Source organism: Triticum dicoccoides, chromosome 6B, assembly GCF_002162155.2.
Source record: "Triticum dicoccoides isolate Atlit2015 ecotype Zavitan chromosome 6B, WEW_v2.0, whole genome shotgun sequence".
Classification (NCBI taxonomy): Eukaryota; Viridiplantae; Streptophyta; class Magnoliopsida; order Poales; family Poaceae; genus Triticum; species Triticum dicoccoides.
In genome coordinates this window covers 608,293,324-608,309,470 of record NC_041391.1, presented here as the reverse complement: position 1 = coordinate 608,309,470, position 16,147 = coordinate 608,293,324, and the positions used below count along the sequence as shown (strand labels likewise).

The window sequence follows — 16,147 nt, the reverse complement described above, 5'->3', positions numbered from 1 at the left end:
CAAGGGGTGCAGCCTCCTTTTCCTTCCTCCTCTCCCCCTCTTTCCTTCTCTCCTACTCCAACAAGGATGGGGGGGGGGAGTCCTACTCCCGGTGGGAGGAGGACTCCTCCTGGCGCGCCCCTCCTGGCCGACCGACCCCCTCCCCCTGGCTCCTTTATATACGGGGGGCAGGGGGGCACCTCTAGGCACAACAACAATTGATCATTGATCTTTTAGCCGTGTGCGGTGCTTAGGCGAAGCCCTGCGACGGTAGAACATCAAGATCGTCACCACGCCGTCGTGCTGACGGAACTCTCCCTCGACACTCGGCTGGATCGGAGTTCGAGGGACGTCATCGAGTTGAACGTGTGCTAGAACTCGGAGGTGCCGTAGTTTCGGTGCTTGATCAGTCGGGCCATGAAGACGTACGACTACATCAACCGCGTTGTGCTAACGCTTCCGCTTTCGGTCTACGAGGGTACGTGGACACACTCTCCCCTCTCGTTGCTATGCATCACCATGATCTTGCGTGTGCGTAGGAACTTTTTTGAAATTACTACGTTCCCCAACACTTAAGCCATAGGTTGAAGTGTGGGGTGATGGGAAGGAAGGCCTCACACACGACAATGAACGACGAGATGTGGAGGAAGGAGTCCGGAGCTAGATCATGGAAATCTAGTCCGTAATAGAACATGAGCCCTCTAACAAAGGGATGAAGACCGAGGCCTAGCCCTCGGAGGAAGTGAGAGATAAATACGACACTCTCATTGGATTTCGGAGTAGGGATAACCTGCCCTTGAGCAGGAAGCCTGTGAAGGATTTCCGCTATCAAGTACCTTGCCTCCCTAAGCTTCGTGATGTCCTCCTCTGTGACATAAGAGGCCGTCCACCAGCCTTGAAGGCTGGATCCGGACATGGTCGGAGGGCCGAAGCGCTTGGACAAAACCTTGGGTGTTGGAACTCGAGGTGGGAGAAGGGAAGGATTAAGCGTGGAAAGAAAAGGACAGGTCTTGGCCTCTTTATAAAGAGGATGAATATCAAACGTACTTCGCGTGGCCTTTGAAACCTGCCTAATCCCAAGGAATCATACCAATGAAACGATCGGGTTATCCACGCCCGTATTGATGAGAATCCCGTAATAAGGGGACACGATCTCTGCTTCGAATATGTAGATTCCCTTCTCTGTAACTGACTCTGTGTAACCCTAGCCCCCTCCAGTGTCTATATAAACCGGAGGGTTTAGTCCGTAGGACAACAACAATCATAATCATTAGGCTATCTTCTAGGGTTAACCTCTATGATCCCGTGGTAGATCAACTCTTGTAATACTCATATCATCAAGATCAATCAAGTAGGAAGTAGGGTATTACCTCCATAGAGAGGGCCCGAACCTGGGTAAACATCGTGTCCCCCGCCTCCTGTTACCATTAGCCTTAGACGCACAGTTCGGGACCCCCTACCCGAGATCCGCCGGTTTTGCCACCGACAGTCGCCCCCAGGGCCCAACGGCCATCGAGCGGCGAAAGCGGTCACGGCTGGGGACGACTGCTTTGTGCGGGTGATTTGGGGAAGAAGATGACCATGAAAAAAAGAGAAAGAGAAATAAATAAATAACACCGATGGATGGAATATTCATTTTTACGGTAGAAGTTTGTGGTATCTGCTCTATCACAACCCGCATGGGTGTTAGTTTTAAGATTTTCCTTATAATGGGTTTATGGTACCACCATATAAGAGATTTGCTAGAGATGCTCTAGAATGTGTTTTGGGCTTGCACAGTTCCACAAAACCTTAAAACCGACATAATTTCACAGTACTGTGACCATTTAATGAAAATCAGAGCTCGTATGGTTGCTAGCAAACCTTTTTATAAACTTAAGAAAAAAGGAAAATTCACATATATAATAACCTGCCGGAGAGAATAAACAAAAAGGGTAGCACCAGGAAAGTAACATTCGACCCCGCAAAAAAGTAACCTTCTCAGCCTGAACTCAAATGAGCTCGGATGGGCGGTAAAAATAAACAAATTAAAAAAACCTGATTTTCTTATGACAAACATTGACAAAAGTTTTAGGAGCTTGCAAAATTTCATCACGAAATCTCCTTTTTGGAAGTTGTGGCAAAAAAACAAATTAAGTGCTCCAAGATACTTTCGAAAGTAGCATTACCGTTTTTTTGTCACGACTTCCACAAATTTGCTTAGATGACGAATCTTTGCAAGCTCTTGGAACTTTTGTCGATGTTTGTCATAAAAAATACATTCAGATTTTGCTGAACTTTTTTTTTCGATTTTACTGAGAGACTCCGCGTCCGTAGCACCATACTCGACTGCGGAAATCATGATATATATTCACGACCACATCACACACACACGTACACACACCGGAGCCCCGGTTCGAACTAAAGTACTGCCTCCACGCAGTTCGCCAAGCGCACCACCGGTCCGCCAAGTGCCGATAAAATCATGGTACAACGGCGTATGTGCGTGCCAAAAAAGCCGCCACCGTTGTGTGCCCTGCCACACCGGCTTTGCCAATCCACGCAAAGGGACGCGTAGTCCATCCCATTCTCATCTTCAGGAAATCCTGCAGCTCCAGGCAAATTGCCGCGTCGGGTCGCAGCCTTGAGGCTCAGGTCCCATGTTACATGGACCTTTGCCCCTCGTCTGCATCCGCGCTACATCCCGGCCCACTTGCTGTTAAAAGAAAACCAAAAACGGCAATGCTGCTGGAACCTCCGGTCGCCCCGGCCCTGACTGACATTCCTTACCACCGAAGCAAGTAGTAGGATCTCGCGAGGAAGATGCTTCCGCTCCACGTGCCATGTTCACACCGCGCGGTAAACGACGACGCGAGCCGAGCAGGAAATTCCACGCAGGCTTGGACCGGAAGGTCAAGCGAGTGTCAGAATACTAATGGATGAATTAACGTGCTAATTAACCGGCAGTTATGTGCAGTAGAGTTGATTACCCGGACGGGGCGCAACCTTTCCATGGGTCCAGCTCGCGCTCGCAGCACGTTCCATGTGAGTGAAGGTCGAGAGAGGTCGGGTGCATGGCGCGCCCGGCGATCACCCACCAAATCCTGCGGCATTTCTCTCGTCTCGTCTCACCCGAACCGACCGACCGGACTGCTTCCTTTTTCCTCGAGGGTCAAGGGAGAAAGCTTGGCAGCGCCAACGCGCGTGACTGCGAAATGCCCCGGATGATGATGGGAAGGCAGACACCTAGTACTTACTACATACATGCCGCTGTACAAAAAGAAGTTATGACGGCGACGTGCCAACCAACCCGGGAGCACGGAGAAAATTCGAATGTTTGTACTACTCCCTCCGTTCCAAAATAAATGACTCAACTTTGTACTGAGTGCAGCTAATTGATAAATTTCGAAGTGCGGCTGATGGATATACTAGATAAGAGAGTCTAGAGTGTAGTTTAATTACCAGCAGTTTAAACGAAAATGCAAAATGCCAATTGATGGAGCGGGGCGTGAACGTGATGGTCGCTTTGGCCACATGCTCCCCTGTGGCTCATCACCCCGTCCCCACCACGTCATAGTCGCCTTAAAAAGGGAAACGCCGAAAGCTCGTAGCGTGTCACCGTGTGCCACTCCATCAGTGGCAATTCCTTCACTGCACCGCAGAAATTTCTCCGCAGGAGCGAGGGCAAACCCGTCCGTCCACCCACGACGTATGCTACCAGGAAATTCCCATGCACCCTCGGACCACGCCGTTCGAAAAAGGGGCCCGGCACGCGGGCCCCGCGCTCATGCGCCCCACCCGACCCCACCCATGCGCCGGCCAAAGCACCCGAAACCAAACCAACGCCCCAGATTCCACTGAGTGGGAACGGACGGCGTAGCAGTCCCCTGGTGGAGCGGTGTGGGCGCTGCGCCGCGTTCACACGCGTCCACTCCACTCCACAGCACAGCAGCAGTACACCCGGTCGTCGTCGCGCTCGCCCACTTCCCACCATCAACACCACGTCGTTCGACCGTTACGAGTGAGGGTGATGGAGCCCCTGACTGACGCCGTCAACGCCGGCCGCCGCGGCGCCCGCGCCCTCCCGTTGGGGCTGACGCACGCGCCCATCCCTCCTACTAGAAGAAACGGAAGGCGAGATGATTTCCTCCTCGTTTTTCCCGATAACCCCCTCCATTCCCTCAAAATCACACACCACACCACGTAGGAAGCTGTACGCATTTCCGTTACCGTAGCGGAAAAGATACCCGCGAGAGATCGGAAGGGGAGATACGATACGAGAGATGTGATAATGTGATCCGTTCCAACCCCGGGAAGTAGATGGTTTCCATGTCTGCGCGGATATCATTTTTTTCAATGAAGTTGCGCGGATATAATTCCGTGCGAGGAGATCAGCTGCCTCTATGACTTTCCAAAAACGGGCGCCCGGGCCAGGGGCCTAGCTGCAAACTCCCGCCGCCGTCGTCTCCGTCACGTTATTAATTCGAAATTAAAAACCACTACGGGAGCAGCAGCAGCAGCAGCAGCAGTGGTTTTTTTCTCCCTCGCCACTAAATAAATAAATAAACTCCTCTTTGTCCCTTTGCTTTGCTCCCCCTTCCCCTCCCAGACGGACCTTTCTTTTCTCCCCCACTCGGCGCTGCTTCTCCACGCTCCCATCGCTGTCGCCCTCCTCTCGCACTCGCACTCTCGCTGCTGCGCCGAATTGGAAGCTGTTGCCTCCCAGCGAATTCAAACCCCGGGGCGGGGCAGGTGGGAGGAGCGGCGGCCGCCGCCGAGCCCGCGCCGACCAGTTGGCGTACCGGGTAAGCTGCGGGCGGTTTTCGTTTCGGCTCCCGGATCCGCGTGCTCGAGGCGGCATTTCGGGGAGGTTTTTTCCCCCTCGTTCGCCGCGATTTACGGGCGCGGCATTTGGGTGGGAGTTTTGCTGATTCGGTGTGCGGATTTGTTGGCGGTGCGTGCGGCAGGGCGGCCGGGGATTTGCATGCCGGCGATGATGTTCACGGAGGGGCTGGATCGGGACGCGCTCAAGTGGGTGCGCGAGGTCAGTGCTCTCCTCCTCCTCGCCGCCGCGGCGGTTTTCCTCGGCTGAACTGAACCCTAGCTGGGGTTGAGTGAGTCCGTTGTCGTTCCGGAGCTGCCGGGGCTCCCGTGTCTGACCAGTGCTGCTTGGTTGGTGCGAATGTGGCAGGGCCAGGGCGCGGGCGCGGGGGCGGGGGCGCTGCACAGCCACGGCCGCATGGACGCGCTCCGGGCCGCGCGCGGCGCGGGCGGCCTCGGCCTCGGCATGCCGCCGCCGGAGAAGTACAGGAGCGGGCACCTGCCGCGCGCGTCCGTGCCGCTGCGCCCCACCGACGGGAGCGCCTCCTCGGCCTCCGACATGGACGAGTCCTCCGACGCCGAGGAGGTCGAGGTCTGCAGCGGCGGCAGGTACTCCGTCGACTCCTCGCCCCGTCACCGCGACGACGTCCCCCGCCGCACCGCCGTGCCCCTGTACCGGTACGCCAACGTGCCCGGGCAGCAGAACTACTACTCCAGCGACGGCTACTCGGATCTGAGCTCCTCGAGGGACACGGCGCTGCCGAGGGGGAAGCCGCAGCAGGCGCGGCGGCCACAGGCGCGCGCTGCTGCGTACGTCGAGGAGGAGGAGTACTCGGACTCTGCGGGCAGCTCCGAGTTCTCAAGTCAGGTGTCGGGGCGGAACAATGGTGTGGCCTCCAAGGGTGGGTATGCATCTGAGTACTCGCATACCGGTCCAGTCCGGAGAGAAGCGAACAATGCGGTTCCTAAGGCAGCTCGTACGGCAGCTCAGCCTTCAAATTCGAGGGCTTACCAGCCGGAGCACTATTCCGCTCATGTCCCTGCTCGGGTCGATGCCAAATCTTCTCCTAAAATGGTTAGCTCTCTGTGCTAATTGATGAACTGTTCTCATTTACTTTGTCCTGCTTCATTTTCTGCCATATCAAATGGGCGAATAGCACTATTTCCACTCCTCGGCTGCATATGAAGGTTCTGACATTTTTCTGATTTCACAATCATTCGTACTTGTTATAATAATATGGCCGAATATATAATCTTTGCACTTGCACTAGGCAATGCATTGCAATTGCTCGACATAGCGATATTGCAACAAATATTCTGCTCATTGTACAAACCTTCTCCAGATACTACTGTTAAGAACTTAAGATACACAAGCTGTTTGTTGGTATCTTCTTAAGGCTGACATGCTTCTCCATTTAGTCTACTTGGATAATGATCTGGCCAATCTTTTTTGTTTCTAATCAATTATTGGGAGAAACTCCATTTTGCTTACCATTATGATCTTCTTTGGAAACTACAAGAATAATTCAATTCCGCAACTGCATCATAATTGTATTTGTTACTGGTTCTAACCCATGATGTACCCTAGAACCCAAAGTTGCTGCCCAAAATTGTTTCTTTTTTCTGGGTCATTTGGGCCTATAAGTTGTAAGGGTCATCTGTTGCCATGCTTTCTAAAATACATGCGAAGTTATGATACCGTTCTTACATAATTGACTAGATTTTGCTGATGAATCGAATGGGTTGTGTGCAGGATGGTTTATCTGATGTGCCCAGTGCACCACCAATCCATGATTATAGTCAGGAAACTAAACCAGCTCCTCACAGCGACACCAGAACTTGTGCAAATGCAAGTGCATCGGATGGTTCAACTGTCAAAAAGGAGGACCATGGTGATGGTATTGTGGGAGCTGATTTGGCTGAAAAAACTGATAGGTTAGCTTTCGTAATACTGGATGCTCGATCAAACCATTATTCAGGAATTAATTGTATTTCTTCTGCTGGCATGTCGTTCTGACTATTTGTTCTACCATGTAGGAGCACTTTGAATGGAAGGCACACCAGCAGACCATCTAGTTCAATCCCTCTTCGAGTCCCCACGTTTCATGCCAGGTATGTAGAGCACACATTTAAATAATAATTTCTTTACTGTTCCATATTTCTCTACTAACCTGTTTAATAAAAAAAACAGTTTGCAAGGCCCCTGGTATTCTGTGCTTGCATATGATGCTTGTGTTCGCCTGTGTCTTCATGCATGGGCTAGAGGCTGTATGGAAGCTCCGGTTTTTCTGGAAAATGAATGCACATTATTGAGAGACACATTTAGGTGAGTTATGGTTGAATTATTTCATGCTCGTAACAATCAACTGTAAAGATGTTATGAAATATTCTAGCTGCACTTTTCTTACCGGTTTTAGTTACCATGAGCAATCATGGAAATGTGTATAGTTATGATGCACAATAACTATTTTAGTTAAGGATAAAGTTGAACTGGATACACAAAGCTAGAAGAAGTTTGCTTCATGGGGGCACCTTCTCTTAGCTTCTGTGCCTCTGGGGATCTTGTCTGATCCTAGCATGTCTCATCAGTCTATTGCAGCTATTGTCACCCGTTCTTCTGATGACAATAGATTCAATCTGTTCTGGAAGCAAAATTCATGCTTGAACTTGAGTCAATTTGTTCCATTGAAAGCTCAGTGCCCCTCTGTTGATGCAAATTGTAAATATTAAGAGACATAGAATCAGCCAAAATAGCTTCTTTCTCTGTAAACACCAATCATTCAACCTTTCATTTGTTCTAATCTACTCCCTCCGTTCCTAAATATTTGTCTTTCTAGAGATTTCAAATGGACTACACATACGGATGTATATAGACATATTTTAGAGTATAGATTCACTCATTTTGTTCCGTATGTAGTCACTTGTTGAAATCTCTAGAAAGACAAGTATTTAGGAACGGAGGGAGTAAGATATTGCAAAATTTCCAAGAATAACATATTTCATCAGTGTCTTGTTGCCGAGTAGCATCACGCAAACAAGAACTGTCGCAAACTCACAATGCCATTAAGTAATACACCAGTATCTCCCCCTTGAACACTTCAAAACCTCTCGACTTATTCTAAGGTGGAGTGAAATACTCCCTCGGTATCAAAATATAAGAAGTTTTTTTATAGTGTCAAAACACGTCTTATATTCTGGTACAGAGGGAGTACCTATCTGTATTGTGTAAGCATATCATTCATTTCTTTGAATTAGTGTACATTGCAAGTTACTTGTTCATGCTGGTCAATGTACAATCTTTTTACATGTTACAGTGAAAACTTATGCACCAAATCTGAACATAATCCGTCAATAATTATAATCCTAGGTAAGTTGATATTTTTGCATGTTTCATTCAGCTTGCAAGATGTGCTGCTGCGATCGGAGGAGGAACTCATGACAAAACAGGCATCAGAACGAGTTACGGAAGGAGCTGCATCAAAACCCAAGAAAACAATTGGAAAAATGAAGGTTCAAGGTATACACTTCCCAAATGCATGCCAAATCTTTCCCTTTTTCAACTTGCTGTTTGCGAGGACTTCTAATAGAGCGGCAGATCATTCTAGCTATTAGGAGTTCTCTTTACATGCTCTGCAAACTACTCTCAGAAATTGCCAAGATGTTAAATGGTAACATAATGTGATTTCAATTGCAGTTCGCAAAGTTCGCATGTCTGTAGACATGCCTTCTGGTTGCAATTTTTCATCATTGCCAGTGGTGAAATTTGATTCAGTTCGGCACCGTTTGTCCAACGTACAATCATCAATCACATCTGGGTGGGAGTCAGTTAGGAGAGTTCAAGTAGCAACACATGTGCCTCCTAACAGTTCCTTCTCGAAGCATAGCCTAGCATACATGCAAGCAAGTGCTCAATATATAAAGCAGGTATCTGGTCTGCTAAAAGTTGGTGTGACTACCTTGCGCAGCAGTTCAGCTGATGAAATACAACAAGGTAAATATGCTTTATTTCTTTCATGACATGCAGCCTCTTGAATTGACCTCACCATATTCTTGCCTCAGAGACATACTCATGCAAACTGAGGCTTAAAAGTTCACCTGAAGACGACGTGGTACCAATGCAGCCAGGATCTGGTGAAACACATGTCTTGTACGTAAAGAGAAATTTCTATATAGCATGTTATTTAATAACATATATGCCACTGTTAACTCTTTGTATCTGATGATGTAGCGACCCAATCAGTGTTATATATATATATATTTTTTTTTTTGTGAGGACATAGTATATAATATATTATGAAATTGGTGTCAAGCTGAATATTTCTGTTTACATTTCAGCTTTCCAGATAGCCTTGGAGATGATTTAATCATTGATGTATCTGATACCAAAGGAAAACCCTGTGGGCGTGTTGTTGCTCAAGTTGCTACAATGGCAGAGGAACCTGTAAGATTTTCCTTACCATGTTGTTACTTGCTTGAAAGTTCTTTAAAGAAAAAGGTTTTTATAGTTTTCCATAGCTTGGTGTTCCTTGATATACCATGTACCAATTGTGTGCCTTTTAGTGCAATTGATGATGTTCCCCAGAAAACTTCTGAATTTTCTTGTGTAGGCTGACAAACTTCGTTGGTGGTCAATATACCGGGAGCCAGAGCATGAACTCGTGGGCCGCATACATCTATATGTTCAATATACAACCGCTGCAGATGAAAACAACACAAAGGTACTGATGCATGGCTATAGTGCTGCTGCCTTTTTTTTGTTAGTTATAGCACTAGTTTTAGTTTTAGCGCATTAAGATTAAGATTATCTTTTCTCAGCGAAGTAAAAGGTTCTCTGGAATGTCCTTGTACTGAGGAATACTATCGATTTCAATACAAGTAACCAGGGAATCCTATTTGTTAGGATGTCAACCAGTAAAGAACTATTGGATGTGTATGTTTCTTGATGATAGAGTGAATGGATGCGTCATGCTTTTGACATGCTGACCAATTTCTTAACATACCTTTCTTTGTTCTTGTAGTATGGCTCTGTCGCAGAGACTGTGGCATACGATATTGTTTTGGAAGTTGCAATGAAGGCACAACACATTCAGCAACAGAATCTTGTCTTGCAAGGTTCTTGGAAATGGTTGCTGACAGAATTTGCGTCATACTATGGGGTTTCAGATGCGTACACTAAGTTGAGGTACTTGGCTACAGTAGTCCCAGCTCTTTCTTGTAGTATTCGGTATTCACTGTTTCAGTCCTTTTGCATGATTTTTCTGTTCTGTGTGATTTAGCTTACCTTAAATACTCATGTCTGTCTGCTACATCATGATAGATAGTTGATTGCAGCCCCTATATTTGGTGTTGCGACTTTGAGTGTGCTAGAAAAGATGCTTTTGTGATACTTGCTTATGATTGTTTGGGTTTGCATCGAATGTTTGTCTCTTCTTTCAAATTAGGGTTTGCATCGAATGTTTGTCTCTTCTTTCAAATTACTTTTGCCCCTCCTCAGTGAGCTGCTATTTATCATTCTTCCTAAAGGTACCTCTCGTATATTGTGGATGTTGCAACCCCTACTGCTGATTGGCTGAATCTGGTTCACGAGCTCTTGCTCCCAGTACTAATGAAGAGCCATGGTACTGCCACATTGAGCCATCAAGAGGTGCTTGCTCCTTTTCCATGAAAAGATGTTTTTTTTGGCTTGAACGGTATTTTTATCTCACAAGATAGGTAACAAATTTCTTAAATTTGGAGTAAATATTCTATTGTTTCTCCAATGTTACAAGAAAATTAATCTAGTTAGCTGAAATCAATAAAATCCATCCCGCTCTTTAGCCTCTTCATTACCTGCTCCTGACATCTCAACATGAACATGTGACTGATTGCTTCATTAGAATCGAATACTGGGGGAAGTGGAGGAGCAAATCGAGCAAACTTTAGCAATGGTATTTGAGAATTACAAGTGTCTTGATGAGTCACTAGTCTCTGGACTGGCGGAAGACTTCAGGCCTCCAACTGGATTGGCCGCGTCAGCCCTGGAGCCGGCTATAAAGCTGTACAGTCTTCTCCATGATGTGCTATCTCCAGAGGCCCAACTGAGACTCTGTGGTTACTTCCAGGTCATTCTTCAACTGTTCTGTATATGTATGTTAACCTTATCTCTAGATGCTGATGCTTATTAAATTTTAATTTATATCCAGACTGCTGCCAGGAAGCGCTCGCGGAGGCACATGCTCGAAACTGATGAATTTGTGGCAGGAAATTCTGAAGGCATAAAGATGGACATTGTGACCTTCACAACTGCTTACCAGAAGATGAAATCATTGTGCCATAATATACGCAATGAAATTTTTACAGACATTGAAATTCATAACCATCACATACTTCCCAGGTACTTTGTTGTTTCCGGGCCTGCTGTTCATCTTTTAGAAACTGTTCATTGTGTATGATCTATGAGAAGCATTCACTACAAAATGATTCTGTTACCTTGCTTTAATCTCTGTTTATTCTTCTGTTTCCACAGTTTTGTCGACCTCCCGAATTTGACAGCCGCCATCTATAGTGTGGAGCTCTCAAATAGACTACGCTCATTCCTTGTTGCGTGCCCTCCTACTGGCCCTTCTTCTCCGGTTGCAGATTTGGTGATCGCCACTGCAGATTTTCAGAAGGATCTTGCCAGCTGGAACATTTGGTAAGTATCCTTGTTAACTGGGCTCTGTTCTTGCACTTGTGTCTTGTATATGCAAGACTAATGTACTTCTTAATCCTCAGTTCTATTAAAGCTGGTGTTGATGCAAAAGAGCTGTTCCATTTGTACATTGTATTATGGATTGAAGATAAACGAAGAGCACTGCTGGAAAATTGCAGACTGGATAAGGTAAATGTTTCTCTTGTGTTTGCTTTTGGTTAAATCATATGATAAATGGTTGGCACATATTTCTATATGATAAATGGTTAATAAGTGATTAATGTCCAATATTATGTTGGTGGTGGCCAACTGTGAGTCCTCCATTTCTTTCTCTTCTATTTCCATTTGTTGGGTCTTAAATGACACTGGCTTGGTTGTTAGTGGAACCACTAAGAATTAATAACTAAAGTAACTCGAGCAATCAGATGAAGGTTATGGGCGTGGACATCTCTCCAGTAGTGAACTGATTCAATACCTAAAACCACTTATAGATGATAACTAGTGATATTGAAAGTTTCGTTAGTACCCATGCACGCACATGCACAAATGCGGGCCTTGTTTGAAGATGAACGCACTTGCCAGGCAGTTAGTTTCGGAGTTTGTAATTTTGACGTCTCATTTAACTTGAGTGACATAATAACTGAGACAGATCTGTTTTCACTTTTTAAATTCTGAAAAATTATTATTTGCTGCACTAATTACTGTACAACAGATCTGTTTTCACTCTTTATATTCTTCAAATTTATTATTTGCTGCACTAATTACTGCACAATATCTATATATGGGTGCACCAGCTTTTCAGTATTTGATATTTTGGGGTCTCATCCTGCAATACCTTTTCCGATTATCAGGTTAAATGGTCAGGAGTTAGGACTCAGCATATGACGACACCTTTTGTGGATGAGATGTATGATTTACTGAAGAACACATTGACGGAGTATGAGGTTATCATTTGCCGATGGCCAGAATACATATTTGTTCTTGAGAATGTATGTGTGGATTCACTTGCAGACCCTTTAATTGACCTGTTTGCATCAGAATGGAAATCTGACTTACCTTGTGCTATTGTGAATTTTTGTCGAAAAAGGCTATTGCAGATATCGAGAAAGCGGTAATCGACTCCCTCGAAAAGCAGTATGTGGATATTTTGGCCCCACTTAAAGATTGTATTGCCCCAAAAAAATTTGGCCTCAAATATGTACAAAAGCTAGCAAAGCGCAATTCAATGTGCCCTTATGTTGTACCTGAAGATGTAAGTTTTCTTGTGCATTCACATTTGTTAGAATTTCAGATTTTGATGTCTGACCCCTATGTGCTCACAGCTAGGGATCCTCTTGAACACAATGAAAAGACTATTGGATGTTCTGCGGCCGCGGATCGAGAGCCATCTGAGGTCCTGGAGTTCCTGTATACCTCATGGAGGAAATTCAGCTGCCATCGGCGAAAGACTTAGTGAGGTTACAGTAACATTGAGGGCGAAATTCAGAAACTACATGCAAGCAGTTGTCGAGAAGTTGTCTGAGAATGTGAGTGTTTTTGCAAAACTTGAAACCATGCTTCCATTATTTACAACTTGATGTTATCATCATGTACTGCAAACGTTAATTGGCATGTCATGCTGGGTTGCTATGTAGATTTGGCAATTGCATTGAGGAATACTTTTGGTGAATTAGGCTTTGATAATAGCAAGTTCCGGTAGCCTTTTTACACTGTTTGCAACTGCAGCAATTTGGTTATATCTATTCCTAGATTCAGCTTTACTGTCAGTTGTTTTGCGGGAACTTTTGCTGTCACTATACTTGGATAATGTGTGGGCCATTTTGGTTACAATATGTTGTTATTTTTATGTGCAGACCCGCATGCAGAACACCACAAAGCTCAAGAAGATCATCCAAGACTCAAAAGGATTGGTCCTGGAGTCAGATATCCGCGGCAGGATGCAGGAGTTGAATGATCAGCTAATCGGGGCAATAAATCATGTGCACAAAGTCTCAGAAGTTCATGTGTTTGTAGCCATATGCCGAGGCTTTTGGGACCGTATGGGGCAGGTAAATGAAAGATCAATAGAACCATTGTTTCTCCTCTTGTCATATGAGTTGCTAACTAACCTTGGTTTAGGATGTCTTGAGTTTCCTGGAAAACCGCAAAGAGAACAAGGCCTGGTACAAAGGCGCGAGAGTTGCAGTGTCGGTAAGTTCATTTTCTTATTTTTTTTCGAAAAGGGGAAGTTCATTTTCTTATAGTTCCTGTTGGTGGTTGCTCCTCTTTGCTGCTATGGTCATATAATAAACTTGTAATACTGCAGGTGCTCGATGATACATTTGCATCCCAGATGCAGCAGTTGCTTGGCAACACACTCCAGCAAAAGGAGCTGGAGCCGCCTAGGTCCATCATGGAAGTGAGGTCAATTCTCTGCAAAGACGCTCCCCGACAGAAGAATTCGGGCTTCTACTATTGATCATTTTGTTCTGTACATATCAATGCGCATTAGAATGTGCAGCTTAGAAATGGTGAAATGGCCGGAGCGATGATGTGGAGATCTTTGTAAAGAAGACAAGACAATGGAATAGTAAGAAATAGAAAATAGGGCTACTGGTGAAATACATGAGCTGAGAAGCCGCAAAATAGCGCTTTGCTGGTTAACCGGGTTAAAATATGTTCCCATTGCCTGTGGGATGGGGCTGAATGCGGAGACTGGTTGTACTTCATAGGGAGTAGTGTAAGTTTCACTGGTAGCACCTAGCTAGCTGAGATTTCACAATTACTAATATTGATTTTTGAACATGTTGACTGGATTATATTGATTTCGTATCTTGCTAAGAGCCTAAGATGCTAAGGGGCAACCTTTTGATGGTCATCGGTTCATCAATGTGTTTGGAGAGGTAAATGAAACATGGTGTGAAGTTCATGTCTTCTACTGTTGAATCTCTTGTTGAAGAGAGAAAGTTACTTATGATAACCCGTGCCTTGTACTGTTCTAGAAATTGCAGCAGCATTTCGGTGTAGAAGGGTAGATAAATCAAATCTCTAAATTGATACTCCCTCCGTTACTAAATATAGATCTTTCTAGAGATTTCAACAAGTGACTACATACGAAGCAAAATGAGTGAATCTACACTCTAAACATGTCCATATATATCCGTATGTGGTAGTTCATTTAAAATCTCTAAAAAGACTTGTATTTAGGAATGGAGGGAGTAGATTTCATGGCTGTCAAATCACTACACTAGCATCATCAAATTATGCAAATGGAAACAGATCATTCATTATATCAGTTGGTACACCGTTGGCACATCAACCAGACGCACTGAACCTCGCTTGACTAAACCTAGAGGCAATTGTGCCCGCGGTGCAACTTGTGTGTGGGTGCATGTACAAACTTCAAAAATAGAGTGCGCACCTGCGTTGATTCTGACCTCCTTGTGTTTGGCTCTCTGGCTGTTTGTTCGGCTGTGACAGAAAGCTCGGGCAAGCGCCTCTCGAACGCATGGCGCAGCACACGCGATACGATGACAATGCCCCACAGGTGAGGTATTGTAATTCAAGTGATGAAGATGATCAGTGTTATGATAAAGTTAATGGTCTTCTTTACGGTAAGGGGGTGGCTAAATATCTTAGAGAGGAAATTGCCTTAGATGATACTATTCGAAATGATGGTACACTTGATGAGAATAGTGCTTTTTGATGACGCTATGTGTATTGGAACTGTTGGTTATGATTTTTTTTTAATGTCTGCTTCTTATTTTGATGATCATGAAAGGCCAAGTCAAAGCTAGGCGTGCGCGATAAAGATCGGCAACTCAGAAGGCTGAGACCTAACTGATTTTTCGGTTGCATTAGACCCATATGTTAGCGGACTCGGCGAAAAGGAACGCGCCTCGATGGACCTGGGTTGGCATTTATGGTCTTTGTTATTTCACGCTGCTTCCCCTCGCCACCGAAACCTACATTAATGCTTGGTCACTCCGGCATCGAGGTCATGCGTAAGGGCCTGTTTGTTTTGAAAGTAAGTTTGTCTAAGGTTGCCTCTCCTAAGGTTAGGCAAGATTGGAAAGTTTAGGTGGGTGTTTGGTTCAAGCCACATTTTCCCATTCTTATTAAATTATAAGCTTAGACAAGTTTGGCAAAAAAAAGAAGTGGCAAATTGTGGCATTGATATGCCTAGAACCAATCAACCCCCTAAGTAAGGTTAGTACGAACGATCTGTTAGCTGTCCATCGTTTCTTAGTGTTCGTTCCTATATTTTGTTTTCATTCATGCTAATGCCCTTTGGATATTATATATTTATTAAACGAATATCTATTAGATATTATATATTTATTAAACGAACAAATGTCTATTAGATCTATTTATCGGCTGAAATGAGAATGCGATGCAATAAGGATATGACCACGACGACCCGATTCCGCGGTGTTGATAGGGGGTAAGACTAAAGATGCATATGCGTCCATCAACGACCACTTTCTCATCCTCAGTGTGTCGTCTCATCGACCGGCGGCCGAGGTCAACATGCTTTTGAACGATGTTGTCCAATGTTACCCTGTGCGGCTGAAGAAGGCCAACATCCTAGCATCGTCCTCTAGCACATTGTGGTCCTTGTGGACGACTTGCTCATAGACATGGGTGAGTAGATCGATGGTGCCTTGCTGGGCGGGGCACCGTGTGGCTAGCACGACCCCGAGATTGAAATTCTCTGGC

The 16,147-nt window shown here is 45.5% G+C and overlaps 1 protein-coding gene across 1 annotated transcript; it reads left to right on the top strand.

Annotated features, from left to right (window-relative positions):
* The first annotated feature begins 4,548 nt into the window (after nucleotides 1–4,548).
* LOC119321835 lies at nucleotides 4,549–14,314 on the top strand. The gene is made up of 23 exons (XM_037595360.1): nucleotides 4,549–4,763; nucleotides 4,926–5,002; nucleotides 5,150–5,854; nucleotides 6,533–6,714; nucleotides 6,817–6,891; nucleotides 6,971–7,105; nucleotides 8,178–8,296; nucleotides 8,474–8,770; nucleotides 8,839–8,926; nucleotides 9,115–9,220; nucleotides 9,387–9,497; nucleotides 9,798–9,961; nucleotides 10,303–10,423; nucleotides 10,656–10,880; nucleotides 10,962–11,152; nucleotides 11,285–11,452; nucleotides 11,533–11,638; nucleotides 12,301–12,438; nucleotides 12,537–12,701; nucleotides 12,772–12,975; nucleotides 13,303–13,497; nucleotides 13,568–13,639; nucleotides 13,755–14,314. The coding sequence occupies exons 2-23, from the start codon at nucleotides 4,943–4,945 to the stop codon at nucleotides 13,905–13,907; spliced, it is 3,780 nt and encodes a 1,259-aa protein (XP_037451257.1). The 5' UTR covers nucleotides 4,549–4,763; nucleotides 4,926–4,942; the 3' UTR covers nucleotides 13,908–14,314.
* Nucleotides 14,315–16,147: the final 1,833 nt, after the last annotated feature.

What these genes read in the sequence shown, in the direction of transcription:
- LOC119321835 (XM_037595360.1), top strand. Translation starts at nt 4,943, where the DNA reads ATGCCGGCGATGATGTTCACGGAGGGGCTGGATCGGGACGCGCTCAAG. An exon ending in CAGATGAAAACAACACAAAG is followed by an intron (nt 9,498 to 9,797) that starts GTACTGATGCAT and finishes TTGTTCTTGTAG; the next exon opens with TATGGCTCTGTCGCAGAGAC. An exon ending in AAAATTGCAGACTGGATAAG is followed by an intron (nt 11,639 to 12,300) that starts GTAAATGTTTCT and finishes TCCGATTATCAG; the next exon opens with GTTAAATGGTCAGGAGTTAG.